General features: G+C 58.0%; 2 protein-coding genes across 2 annotated transcripts in view; one reads left to right on the top strand and one right to left on the bottom strand.

Moving 5' to 3' along the window:
• Nucleotides 1-13,556, bottom strand: part of LOC311196741 (protein NDRG4-like) — a gene marked incomplete at both ends in the record, with an annotated part of 721,213 nt that overhangs the window by 436,409 nt on the left and 271,248 nt on the right.
• Nucleotides 5,710-12,398, top strand: LOC311196462 (protein NDRG4-like; the record flags this gene model as incomplete). The annotated part of the gene is made up of 12 exons (XM_084270032.1): nt 5,710-5,730; nt 6,310-6,418; nt 7,691-7,861; nt 9,077-9,197; nt 9,424-9,486; nt 9,687-9,747; nt 10,052-10,138; nt 10,234-10,290; nt 10,578-10,681; nt 11,137-11,193; nt 11,289-11,662; nt 11,813-12,398. 11 exons carry the CDS (start codon nt 5,710-5,712, stop codon nt 11,458-11,460), a joined length of 1,023 nt encoding a protein of 340 aa, XP_084126158.1. The 3' UTR covers nt 11,461-11,662; nt 11,813-12,398.

Genomic DNA, 13,556 nt, shown 5'->3' with positions numbered 1-13,556 from the left:
CAGCATCCTCCAAGTGAGGCCCTCCCTGTGCAGCCCTGGGGGTGCAGTGGCATTTAGCCTCCAAGCATCTCTGCAAGGCGATCCCACCCTCAGCCCCAGAGTCTCCCAAGTCCTGGCTGAAGGCTGTGCTCTAACAAGATGTTCTCAGGGCAGGGTGGTATGGGGAAAGGAAAACTGCTGAGAATCAGGTTTTGGGAACAGCTTTGTGGCTGAGACCGATTTAATCTCCTTAGCAATTGCCTCAATCATAGAATCATCGGGATGCTAATTAATTGAGAGGCACTAAACAGTGGACCTTGCAATGCTTCCTGGCTTTAAGTGGAACCCTTTTGGGTTTGGCAGTTGTGGCTGGCTGCTCTCCTAAGAAGCAGGTCTGCCTAGGGGCTCAAGCCCTTCCTGGGGTGCCTTGGAAGCCCCCTCTCTGCTGGCTGGGGTGTCTGCACAGCAGTGATGTCATACCATGGCTGTGTGCTTGCACACAAGTGCCCACAGTGGCCTCGGGCTCTTGGACCTCACCTGAGGGAGCCAGCAGACAGGGATGGCTGCAACCCACCAGACCCCTCACTCTGCCTCTCCCCAGCCTCTGGCCTGGAGCTGGTCCCTCACCTCCACCCTGAAAGCCCACAAGGTGATTAAGCCCAGCATGTTAATTGGCTGCGACAGCTCATTTTCCTATCTTGTATTTAGTTATTGATGGGGTGCGTGTGACTGGATTCACAGTGAAGGTCAGTGCCAGGCTGGGCCACAGCCCCTTGTTTGGTCCAGCCTTGGATGTGGGGTGGGGCTCCCGAAGCTCTGCCAAGACCAGCTGTAAACCCACTGCACAGCCAGCAGCAAGAGTCAAGCACAGTTTCACCCTGGGGGTGTGCAACACCTTGCTGCAGGAGGATGTGGGGGCTGGAATAGAAGCTGATGGTTGGCCAGCACCTGCCTCACCGGCCAGAAGAGTTTGGGAGTAAAGGCTTCACATCTGGTTTTCTTCCATCATTGCAGCACAAATGTCTGGCTACCTCTCTGCTCCGCTCGGAGCATCCCAGCATGGCTGGGAAACATTGCTGTTTGCTCTGTCCATGCAGGGATGTCTCCCCCTGTCCCACCCATGTCTGCTTGCAGCCTAAAACCAGAAAAACCATGGGATTTTCACTCTCTGAATGATGCTGGAAGCTGGGATGGGAATTGGGATGTTCTTGCCCTTGGCTGAGGCTTACAGAGGCAACCAGCATGGAGATTGGGTTGGACTCCTGGTCTGCCTAAGACTATATCCTGGAGACAAGTCTGCCCTTAACTGGGAGAACTCAATTTGGGTGGGAACTGGGAGCCAGGCTCCTCCAGGCACCAGCTTCCAATGGAGGGACTTACTGCCAAAGCACCAAGTTCCTGTGATACGGATTGAGTGAAGCTAATTTGGGTCCCATCCCCATGAGCAGGGAAATGGGGGCGGGGGGGGGGGTGCACCGGTACGTGCACATGCCTGTTGGTGTTCAGTGCCTGTCTGTGTGCAGGGCTGTGCTGGTGTTTGTGCTGGTGCAGGGGTGAGGCCAGGCTCAGTTTTGGTGTGATGACGTGCCCTGTGTGTGACATACATGCTAACACACGCATGTATGGTAGACGGGCATGTATGTGTGTACACATGTGTGGGCATCATCCCCCTGCAGCCAGCACTGCCCCAGGAAGTGGGGACTTGTGGTGTCAGTGGGCTTCATTTATTGGGTGGGAGGAGGGCACCGTGGGAGCGAGGGACAGTGGGGGGGATGCCTCTGTCCCTAACAGCTCATTCTCTCCCCAGGAGAACTCGGATGTTTTCCTCTCCACTGTGGACATGGATTGGAAGGTAGGACTGGCCATGTGGGTGCCCCCACCCCTGGGTCCCACGTGGGGAAGCCTGTGGCTGGGGAAGGCTGTGGGGTGCTGAGTGGACTGAGGGGCATTGTTGCCCCCCCGTTCTGTGGGGAAGCAGTGCCTGGTCAGTGTGTGCATGGGGCTGTGTATCCATTGTGATCCCTGGCAGGAGCAGGTGGGGGGGGGCATGCTGTCAGGAGTGCTGTGTGCTGGCACTTGGATGTGACTGGGGGGGGGGGGGGGGGGGGGCACTTGGCAATGGGCCAGGGACAAAAATCTCTTTAAAAGAGGAAATTTCTTCCCAGGAGGGCCAAGCTGCTTTTCCAGCCCCTCTACCATTGCCATGGCAATGGGTTCCCAGGCAATGCGAGCTCCCCACTTACATAAGGATATTTGAAAGCCTCTTTCTCTTTTGGAGGACTGGGGCACTGGTCCCCCCTCCTCCTCAGAGAGCGGGGCACCTCTGCTCCCCTGGCTGGCGCCTGCCCTGTACCTCTGCTTTGCTTCTCCAGAGGAGCCCCATGATGTGGCCCTGGGGCTTGTGAGGGCTCAGCTCCAGCCTGGCTCCTGTGCTTATTTTCATTGCTCTCACACCTCTGCCCAAGCTCATCTCACACCACATCCCACCCTTCTGCAGAGACCAGGGTGCTGGTAGAGGGGCAGGGAAGATAGTGGGGCTGCTGGACCTCAGCTTGTTCCCTGGTCCTCTCCCCAAGCATCCCTCTCCCAGGGGACACTAGTGTGTTGCTGCTTTGCCAGTAGGTGGGAATGCTGGGAGGGTGGGCTCAAGTGGTGCAGGCTGAGCCCTATCAGGTCTGGCACTGAAACAGCAACACCTATAAAATATATCTGGATTTCAGTTGTCCTGGGAGAGGGGCAGGGGAGCCCATGTTCCCTTTCTGACAGACCTAGAGCGGTACCCAGGAAGGTGGCAGTGCCAGGCTGCCTGGAGGTCTCAGTGTGCCACGGGCACCAGTACAGCTCTCACAGCTGTGCTGGGGCAGGCAGGACTTGGTGAGTGTGCAGGGCATGCTCAAGAGCAGCACCTGCTCCAGGACCATCTTCTCATGATGGTGTTACAGGGATTGGCCCACAGTGATGCAGAACTGGGTCCCTGGTGCTGCCCAGATGGAGTGGATCTCGACAGAAAATGCCACAGTGATGAACAACCTGCATGCACTCAGTACCTAAAAAATGAACTGTGAAAGGGTCAAAGTGGCATTTCCCAAGCCAGCCAGGCCCTGTGCCCTCCTGGTTTCTCTCCAAGAGCCTCAGGGTGGGGATGGGATGAGGATCCCAGGCTGTGCTGGGGCAACCCCCTCCTTTCCCTCACCCTGGCCTTTTGCAGGTTGCTTTCCTGCAAAGGCTGGGGGCTGCTTACCCTTCTTTGGGGAGATCTTACCCCATTTTCTAGGTTGACCTCTTTGGTCAGTCCAGTCCCGCTTCACTCTTTGCTGTCCCTCTGCTCCTCCCCAGAGCCAGTTGCTGCTCCCTTGCCGAGATGCTCTGGTCTGGCTGGGGCAGTGGCCAGGAGTGGGGCCCCCCAGCTGCCACCACGAGCCAAAGTAAAGCTCTTGGGGGTGCTGGCATAAGCTATGGTGCAGGGGGGCAGGTGCCTCTGCCCCAGGACCTGGGTGCCCTGGACCTGCTGCAGGTCTGAGCCACCTGCCAGGCGGATGGGCTAGCACCATGGGGTGGGGATGTTGTTCACTGCTATTCAAGCAGAGGCAGCCTTGCTCATCCTTCCCATCTCCCTGCTACACTTTTTCATTCATGCCTCACTTCACATTAGGTTTTCCACCCCTTTGCTCCTTCATTTTGCCACTTCTTTTTTTTGCTTGCTCATGCACCTCCTGCTTTTTCCTGGGGGCTGTGGCTGCTCCTTCTCTTTGGCTGAGAAAAGCAGAAATGGCACCCTGACCCACAAACAGTTTGTATTTGTGCCAGGAACCACTTTGGAGCTGGGCTTTCTCCTCCTATGTGGTCCTTCAGCAGCAGAGGTGCATCTCTCCAGGCTTGGGTCTGAGCTCCCCGTGGGACAAAACAATGCAGAGGAAAGGCTCTTTGGTGGAGGCACGATGGATGCCATCTTGCTGCCAGTCCGTCTGTCTGTCTTTTCTCCCACGTTCAGACCCCCTGGCTGCCCAGCCCTGACTTGTTTGTCGGACGCTGCTTTCAGTGTTTCCCCACCATCTCTGGGTGGTTGTTTATCCAGGTCAGGGAAAGGGCTCTCCCTAGGGAAAAATGTTATTAGACACCAGAGACTCCACAGGAACCATCCTGCTGGGTGAAGCCAAGGACAGGGAAGCCCATGCATGTGCTGGTGAAGGCAGCTGGAACCCTCCTCAGCCTGTGGCTGCTCTGTGTACCAGGCATGGTGGAAGCAAGCTGTGGTGAGCTGCTGGGTGGGGATGATGCAGATGTGATGGCAAACTGCAGCTGGCACCGAGCATCATGTGGTGGGTGGGGGGGCTGGAGGGTCTTCACTGGATGCTGCAATGGTCTGGTGCTGGCACGTGGGTCTCCAGCCCCTTTGGGCAGGCACTGGATAGACTGCAGGACTCTTGCTAAATTGGTAATGGCCCAGCTTTGTGCTGGAGCAGCCCAGGCGTTGGTTGTGCCGAAGGCGGGGGGACGGCACCTGGAGCCTGCAGAGAGGTTGGGGACTGTGGTGGCACAAGGCCACCCATGGGCACAAGCTGCATGTGTCCAGAGCACATGTTGGCTCAGGGACATGATCTGACCCCCTCAGTGCTGCTGGGCTGTTTTGCCTCCTGCCTTGTTTACCTGCCACTGGTGATGCCCAGGTTGGGGCTAAATCCTGCATGTCTCCTGTGTGCCAGCATCCTGCAGCAGGCTGCATGATTGTGCTGCTGGGTTGGGTTCACAGGTGCCTGGGCAGTGTTCACATGTGTACATGCCTGTGCCCCTCTGTGAGCATGTGCATGTAGTTCTGCATGTGTGCAGGTTGTTGTGCATCCATGGGCATGTGGGATGCCCGTGGCAAACACACTAAGCACGCAGGAGAAGGATGCAGCAGGCGTGCTCCTTACATGCATATGCCCATGCACATACGTGCACAGGAACATGTACTGATGCAGACACGCAGGGTGTGGGGTGTGTGCAAGCATTTTGTGGGGTGCATGTGCTGCAGTATGGGCCATTGCATTTATTTTTCTGAAGTCTGTGTGCACAGACTTGGGGGGGGTGGGGGGCCATGGTTTTGCCTGGTCCCTGTGTCAGTACATGTTCCTGTGCATGTCCTTCCCCTCTAGGTACCAGTGTCGGTTCGGGGGGGTGTGTGTGTCCTGGCGCATGTGTGTTGCTGCAGGGCCTTGGTCAGGGCAACTGCAGACTTAGGCATCATCCCGTGTGTTGGCATGGGGCTGGAGCTCTGTGTGTGTGCGTGATGGGTGTGGGCGAGCACTGCCCGGCTCTGCCGCGACGAGACGCTGCCTGTGTTGCAAGGGGTGCGGGTGCAACCCTGTCCGGGCAGCCCTGCCTGTCTGTCTGCTGAAGGAGGGAAGATGGAGCAGGTACCGCATGGTTCCAGGCGGTTTTTTTCTTCATAAACAAGGGTATTTGGGGCCAATTGGAGCATGAATAATTCTTGCGACAGCCAATGTGCTGGCTCCATCACAGCGCTTGCCTGCAATGGAGGCCAAACCTGCCGGGGCTGCGCATCCCATGGAGGGGGATGGGAGAGGGAGGGCTTAGCGCAGGGCTGGGTCTCCGCTATAAATGGAGGCGAGGGGCTGAGCCAGCACACAGCTCTGCTTCGCCCCAGCCTGCTACACCGCCGTGCCCCACGTCGGGACGCGGTGCTCAGCCCACCCTGCCTGCGCATCCTCGTCCACCTCGTTCCTCGCCATGCCCGAGTGCTGGGATGGGGTAGGTACCACCGTCCCCGTGCTTGTTTGCCCTCCCTGCCCAGGGAGTTTTGTCCCAGTACCTCCCCCGATTGCCCAGGCTGGATCTTTGCACCCGGGAGGGCTTGGTGTGGGCGAGGTGGGCGTTGGGGGAGGGGTGGGGGGGGAGAGAAAACCTGCTGCCGGGGAGCCCTTCCTTCCCCCAGCCGTCCTGCCGCATCCCTGACGTGCCCCGGGTTTCGGGGACGCATTGTCCTTGAGCGTCTTTCCTGAGCCCAGCGGAGATGTGGTGCTGAGGCCGAGGCGAGCAGGGACAGCTGCAAGCTGTGGGCTGCTGATGGTGGGGGACATGCTGCAGATTGCAGAAGGAGAGGGTCTCTTGCTGTTTTGAAGCAATCCCTGGGATACTTCCTAGTCTCTGCAGCAACAGCAACACCCAATGACAACAGGCTGGCATGGAGGGCAGGCAAGCGAGGTGGGAGCACTGCAGTGGTGAAGGGGTAACCTGGGCAGGGCTGGACTCTCTCAGGCACCCCTGCGCTCCTCCTTGCTGGGGCCATGGGTTGCCAGTGGACCCCCCCACCCCCCTGCCCCCCTGCAGCTCCTCACTGTTGCATCCCCAGCTTCTCCCCATCTGCGAGCACCCCTGCAGCAAGGAGTGGGGCTGCGGTACCCAGCGATGCTGCAGAGGGTGCACCACGGGCAGAGATGTGCGTGGCTTGTCAGGGGGTGGGGAAGCATTGCTGGGGAAGGAGCTGCCACCTTGGGCATGTGATTTTGTGATGGGATTGCAGGCTGAGCTGTTGGGGCCACGATGGGGATGAAGGCAGCCCCGTGCCCAGGATCAGACCTCATGGATGCCTCCTGCTTTGTGACCTTGGGCCAGGTCCTTTCTCTGCCTCAATTTCCCCACATCTTGTTGCAGGGGGATGTCCCCCTCATTGCTGGCTGCCTGACACAGCCCTGTGGAGAGGAAGAGGATGAGGGCCAGGGTCAAGGTGCCCCTGAGAAGTGGAGTATTGTCTCCACAGAGCCCTTGAACTGCCCTTGGGCACCACGTACCTGCTGAGGGACAGTGGATCTCGATGGCAGGAGGCACTGCAGTGAGGAGATCTTGTCCTCAGGGGTTCCTCCCACTGCAGGCCTGTGTCCTTCAGAGTCCTTGGCGGCGTGTGAGCTGTGGGAGCGCCCACATCCCTGCTCCCCTCCCACCAGCTCCTTCATGAGGCTGCCAGTACCTGCAGAGAGGACCAGGCCGGTTGGGCACCTTGCCAGCATCCCCTTTTGTGGTCCCTGCCAGCGGGCTGGCTGGCAGGCAGTGGTGTCTGGACCCTGGGTCCCTTGTCCCTGGGCAATGCCTTGTACAGATCTTGGGCTCACAGCCTCAGTTTCCCTTGCTGTCCTGGGACAATGGCCACGAAGGTGAGGTTGCAGCTGTCCCAGGCAGGAAAACTGAGGCACGGGGCAGGTCTGGTCTCTGTATGGGGGCACAGCCATTTCAGAGCAAGGGTTTTTTAAGGTTACTTTAGCTGTCATTTTGAGATCAGGCTGCAGCATTTCCCAGGGTCTGATCTCTGCCGGTTTCTCCCAGGCACAGGGAATCCAGGCCATACTGTGACCCTGTTGCCAAAAATCTCTCCATCTTAGACCCTGAAAGATCTCCTGTCCTATCCTGTCCTGACCTGCGATCCTCCTCTCCCACACCCTCTTGGATATCCCATCCCATCCCAGTCCTCTATTCCTTGATCCTAGTCTGTGATCCCATCCCATGTTGGGACCTGTCCAATCCTAAATCCTGTTCTCCTATACCAATCCCTCCCTTCCCCTTCCCTGTTGGAGGCTGGGATTGTTGGTATCTGATTTCTCCTGCTGTCTGCCACCACTGGGATGCCCAGAGCTGGATTTTCCCAGGATGGCCGCACCTCCTTCCCTTGTGTTCCCGTGGGACCCAGCTGCTTAAGGAAGCGGCGGTGAGGGGTGAGATGGCAGGGCAGGAGAGGATGTCTTGGGGCAGGCAGGTGTCACCCCATCTCTCCTCTTCCCCCAGGAACATGACATTGAGACCCCCTACGGACTGCTGCACGTGGTCATCCGGGGCTCACCCAAGGGGAATCGCCCGGCCATCCTGACGTACCATGACGTGGGCCTCAACCGTGAGTGCCGGTTCCTGGGCCATAGGGTGCAGGGGCAGGCAGGAGCAGTCCTGGGGCTGCATGGGGTGCTGGAATGGTGACCAAAAGCCCCTGACTCAGCTCCTTTGCCTCCTCCCGCGGAAGGTCCCCAGGCTGCATTGGGTCTCCCCAGGCATCTGAGAGAACCAGGAGGGTTTGGATACTCAGCCAAACCCAATGTCTGGGCCAAGTGCAGCCAGGAGTGCTCGGCCACCCCAGTGCCAGCTGTCCACCTGCCCATGCCAGGCAGGATGGGATGCAGGGGATGCTGGGTCAGGCCCTGCCACCACCAGCCTGTTGGTATTCAGAGCACGGACCCAACTGACGGCAGGGTGTAGTGGGGGCTAAAGGAGATGGGGAGTAACAGGAAAGGAGGGGCCCTGAGCAAGGGCTCCCGATGTGGATGCTGTGCTCTCTGTTAGGCTGCAGCCTTGGACCCGCACCCCAGACCTCTGCCCTGGGCTGTGCTCTCGCAGCTGAGCTGGGAGGCCCAGTGTCCTGTGAACTGGAAGAAGTGTATCCCCCCTGCACTGGCATCTGAGGCCAAGCCACTGGCAGCTCTGTGAGCTGCCTCACCATTCCAGCAGCACGCTCCTGTCCAGGGGTGTGTCATTTTGGTTGTGATGGATGTTACAACCTGCCTCAGCCCCATGTTTTAGGAAGGTTGTCCTGGCACTGATGGCATGGGACAGCATCTCTCCAGGCCTTGGCAATGGCTGTACCCTGCTGCAATGGTGGTGGCTTGTCCACAGCAGTGCTGGGGCTGTTTCTTTGTTTCCAAGCAGGGAGATTTGCAGACATTTCTTAAATCCCGTATTTTCTTGAGCAAATCCCTTGGGGATTAAGGATATGGCAAATAATATCCTGACTGCTAATCATGCTGCCCACCGGGTGGTCCTGCAACTCCTGGCTTTGCATCCCCCAGTCCCACACCTCCATGCTGATGAGGCTCACTCCAAACTCCTCCTCCTCATTGTGTCCATCCATCCCCATGCCTCCCATCACCAGGAGGGATGCAGCCCTTGCTGACAGTGGCTGTGGTCTCTGCTGTGGAGATGAGGAGCCCGGAGGGAAAGGAGGTGGAATTTTGGTGGCATGTCACCTCCCAGTTGAAGAGCAGTGGGAGGGCAGGCAACCTCTCTCTATTGCCCCTGTGCTAGGGTGTTTGGTCTCTGATCCCCACCTGACCTTTGACAGACAAGCTTTGCTTCAACACCTTCTTCAACTACAAGGACATGCAGGAGATCACGAAGCACTTTGTGGTTTGCCATGTGGATGCGCCAGGCCAGCAGGCAGGAGCCTCGCAGTTCCCTCAGGGGTAGGTGCCAGCTTCTTGTGCCCTCCAGGATGTCACCTCCCTGCTCGCTGGGTTGTCACTGCCTGGGCAGTAGTGCTCTGCCTTCAGGTCTCTTTGAACTGTGCCAAGCCCAAGGCACTGACTGGCTGGGGGTGGGCAATGGGGCTGGGTGTGTGGGTGGGTGGCATTTCCTTGTCCCAGCCTTCCTGCTCTGCATGGGTCCCATAACTGCTGTCCTGTGCCCCAGGTACCAGTACCCCGCCATGGACCAGCTGGCTGCCATGTTGCCCAGTGTGGTACAGCATTTTGGGTGAGTCATTGTCCACTCCATGTTTGTCAGTTTGAGGGCATGGGGCAGGGAGACAGGCAGGGGCTTGAGGCTGGGGGAGTTGTCCTTGTAAGCTGGCACCCAGTGTGTCTTCTTGTGCCCCATGCTGTGGGTGAAGGGGACCCCCAGGGAACCCACGCTGGAGCCCACTGTCCCCCCATACGCACCTCTCTGCTTTCCAGGTTCAAGTATGTGATCGGGATTGGTGTTGGGGCAGGAGCCTACGTGCTGGCCAAGTTTGCGGTGAGCCTGGGGCTGGGGTGGGCTGGCCCCGAGTTGTCCATACCTGCAGTCAGCCTTGAGCATGGGGAAGAACAGGACCTGACACCCTGGCCAGGCTGTGCCACTGTGAAGACTGCTGGAGGGATGAGGGGGGCCAGGGTGGCAGTGCCATGGCAGCTGGGAAGTCACAGGTCTCCCATCTCTCCAAGGATGGGGCATGTCATCCCTGTACGATGTCTGTGCAGTGGGGCAGTGGTGCTTGTCAGGGGCTGCACGGGGTGCACCTCCCCTTCCTGCTGAGCATCATCCCTCTTGCTCACTGCAGCTCATCTTCCCCGATCTGGTTGAAGGACTGGTCCTCATGAACATCGACCCCAATGGCAAAGGCTGGATTGACTGGGCAGCCGCCAAGGTGGGCAGGGTCCCAACCCCCTTCCCACACCCAGTGACTCCCTGGGGCAGGAGCCAGCCACAGCAGCATGTTAACTTCTTATGTTCCCTCCACAGCTCTCTGGCCTCACCAGCACGCTGCCAGACACTGTTCTGTCCCACCTCTTTAGCCAGGTAAGGGCTGTGCATCCTGCTGGCCCTGCAGCTGGCCCCCTCCCTGTGCCCTGCCTGCCAGGCCACAGTGCCATTGGCCCTACACTGTTCCCAGGGATCAGACTAGTCCAGCCCTGCTGGCATCCCTCCTGTCAGATCTGGGGCTTAGCCTCGACGTGTATGTGACTTGTGCCCAGCATCCTCCTCCTCCACATCACGGGCTGGCACCTTATGGACTGGTCTGGGGGAGTAGGGTTTCTGTGACATGCAGCAGTGCCTGCCCTGATCTCCATCTCCTGCTCACGCAGGAAGAACTGGTGAACAACACGGAGCTGGTGCAGAGCTATCGGCAGCAGATTGGCAGCGTGGTGAACCAGTTCAACCTCCAGCTCTTCCTCAACATGTACAACAGGTGAGCACCTCAGGAGTCCCTGCCAGCAGGCAGCCCCCCCATCTGTGCCAAGGTGAGGGGCCACAGTGCTGGTAGGTGGCCCCGAGGCCACCATGAGAACCCTCACCCCTGTAGGGTGTTGTCATCACCTGGCACAGGAATGTGGGAGTGGTGGCACCTTGCCTCTGCCACAGGCACGTGTTACTGTGTCTCTGCCTGTGCTGGGTGCTAGAACAGGTCTGGGGCAGGGGCAAGAGATGCCATCCCATGCACAAAGAGGGTTGCGAACCTCGCCATGCTGCTGGTTGCAGCAACCCACAGTGTCAGCTCTACTCAAGTTGTAGCAGAGGTGGCCATGGGGTGCTGGAACAGGGGGCTCAGTGCTGCTTCCCAGAGCTGGTGAGGCCCCGGCTCTTGCGCTTTGGTGGCAGCACCTGCCTGTAGGGCTCATACTGGCCCTCTTTCTTCTCCATCAGCCGCAGGGACCTGGACATCAACCGGCCTGGGACCGTGCCCAATGCCAAGACACTGCGGTAAGAGTCACATTGGCATGGCGTGGGGGTTTCCAGGGCAGTGGAGCCCACCCAGGCCAAGCCCTGACTGTGCCCCTTCCTCCCCTCACTTCCAGGTGCCCTGTGATGCTGGTGGTCGGAGACAACGCACCTGCTGAAGAGGGAGTGGTGCCCAGCAAGCAGCTGGGGAGTGGAGAAGGCTCTGAAGGACAGAGCCCTGTGCAGCAGCTGCCCCATGCAGCCCTGACAGCAGGCTCCAAAGCCCCTTTGCCCAGCCCAGCAGGGTGAGGAGGAGGCTCCTTTACAGACACATCCCCTGCTCTGCTCCCAGGGCTGGCTGGCGGTAAAACTATCAGAACCATCACCGTGAGGATCACTCGGACCCAGCTCAACCATCTGCTCAGCTTGTTGCCAGCACTGACTGTGTGAGGCCATACAGACCTGGGCTGGTCTCCCTTCTGCACACAGAGCACGAGCCAACATCAAACCTGTAAGTAGCCCCCAACCCCTTCAGCTTTGCCTGCTATTTTGGCAGGCATCATGTAACCAACTGCAAAACTAATCCTGTTGGTGCCCAAGGAGGCAGAGACATGCCTCCACAGGGCTGGCAGGTGCTAAATGCTTGTTCTCCTCCCATGAGGGAGCAACACAGCTGGCTACGTGCAGGAAGCAGTGTCTGCATAGCAACAGGGTGGCTGCGAGGAGCTGTCAGAGGAGACGCTGCTTTGGGGTGCAGGGCAGGCAGCACCAGCAGAGGAGGGAGTTCCCAAAGCATTCCAGCCTCAGCAGCCATACAAGGGACAAGAACCATTCATACTTCTGCATCACCCTCACAGGGCAACAACTGTTTTTTTAAACTAACCTTGGATAGGTCAGGACAAAACATGGACACTTCCCTCCCAGCAACTCGGCCTGAAAATTCACTGAGGTGTGCACAAAGTGGGAGGTCTGACTCAAAAGCTCTCTGCCCCCACAATCCCACTGGGCTGAACATCCTGAGGCAAGCTTTCATTGCTCACCTTTCTTCACTCATCTCCTCTTCTTCAGCTTTAAACCTGCCAGTGTGTTTTAAGAATGAAATCGCAAGGCAGCTCAGCCCTGCTCCTGCAGACCTGGCTCTGCCTGCTCCTTTCCCTGGGGGATTTAACTCTCCAGGGCAATGAAAGGCACAGCACCCTATATGCTCACAGACTGCACAAAGTATGGGAGCAGCCAGCAGCTGAAGGACAAGCACCTCATCTCTAGTTTGAAACGGATTCGCAGAAGACACTTCACTGAGGGTTACCCAGCTGACCGTGGAATTCAAGCTTGTGCTTCTGGAATCAGCCACTTAGGTCCCTGGCTCAGGTCCCCCCAGATCACAGCTTCGCCCATGCACTGAGTTAAGGAAGCCCAGCAGCCTTTTTCACAGCTGCACAGACACCAGTAACATCCTGCCACTTGCATGGCACGGGGAGGGGGGAAGTATTAACAGTGTCAAGCAAAAAAGAACATTGAAGCCAAGAAACTGTCAGAAAGAAGACTATGGAGGAGACATCCAAGCTGGTGAGAAACTGTTTATCACAGGACAGAGGAAAGTGGTCAGATGGTTGCACCCAAGCTGCCTGGGGCACCCCCTCACACTCCCTGAAGGCAGCTTGCTAGGGAGATGCACGGTGCTCAGCAGTGCTGCTGAATTTGGATGCCAGGGTGGAGACGGGCACATCAGCAGCACACCTCAAAACAAAGAGCAGAGGGCTCTGCCACCAGGATTAGCTCACAGGCCACTCAACTCCAGGAGAATCTGGCTGCCAGAGGAGATGTTGACTGTGGAGCAGAGGGGACTATGACTGGGTGCTCTCCAACTGCCTCATGTACAGAGCTGTAGGGCCAGCCAAGGCTTCCAACACAAGTGGTCTCATTGACTCTTTGCTTGGCAAGGGCAGCTCAGAGCAGGGTTGGAGAGAGCACGAGGGGCCATGTATAGAAGAGGAAATCCACAGGTACCTGTGTGTAGCAGTGGCTCTGTAACCTGTCACTGAGCTGTGTCCCCAAGAACCTCCTCAAACAGGCAGCAGAGTTCCTGGGAGCGTAGCTCACGTAACCCACACACCCAGTAACACAGCTGGTGAAACTCAGGTTACAAATCAGCTCTGAGCAGGAAGGCCCATGCTGCATGCCCTGGGGAACATGCCCACATTCCCCAGACAAGTTATTCCTGCCTTGCCCCAGTCAGCATCAAAAGCATCAATACTTTGCCTTGGACAGCGGTGAATCTGCATCTCCTGGAGGAGCCAGCCCTTCTCCCAGGAGCCTAAAATGATCTGCTGCCAACTCCTTAGCTCTTTCTAATGTGACAGCCAGAGCTGAGCACTCTCACTGCTGCTGTGGCCAGACTGACGTTG

This window comes from Gallinula chloropus, assembly GCF_964237585.1.
Source record: "Gallinula chloropus genome assembly, chromosome: 13".
In the NCBI taxonomy this organism is placed as follows: Eukaryota; Metazoa; Chordata; class Aves; order Gruiformes; family Rallidae; genus Gallinula; species Gallinula chloropus.
This window is presented reverse-complemented; position numbering and strand designations above follow the sequence as displayed.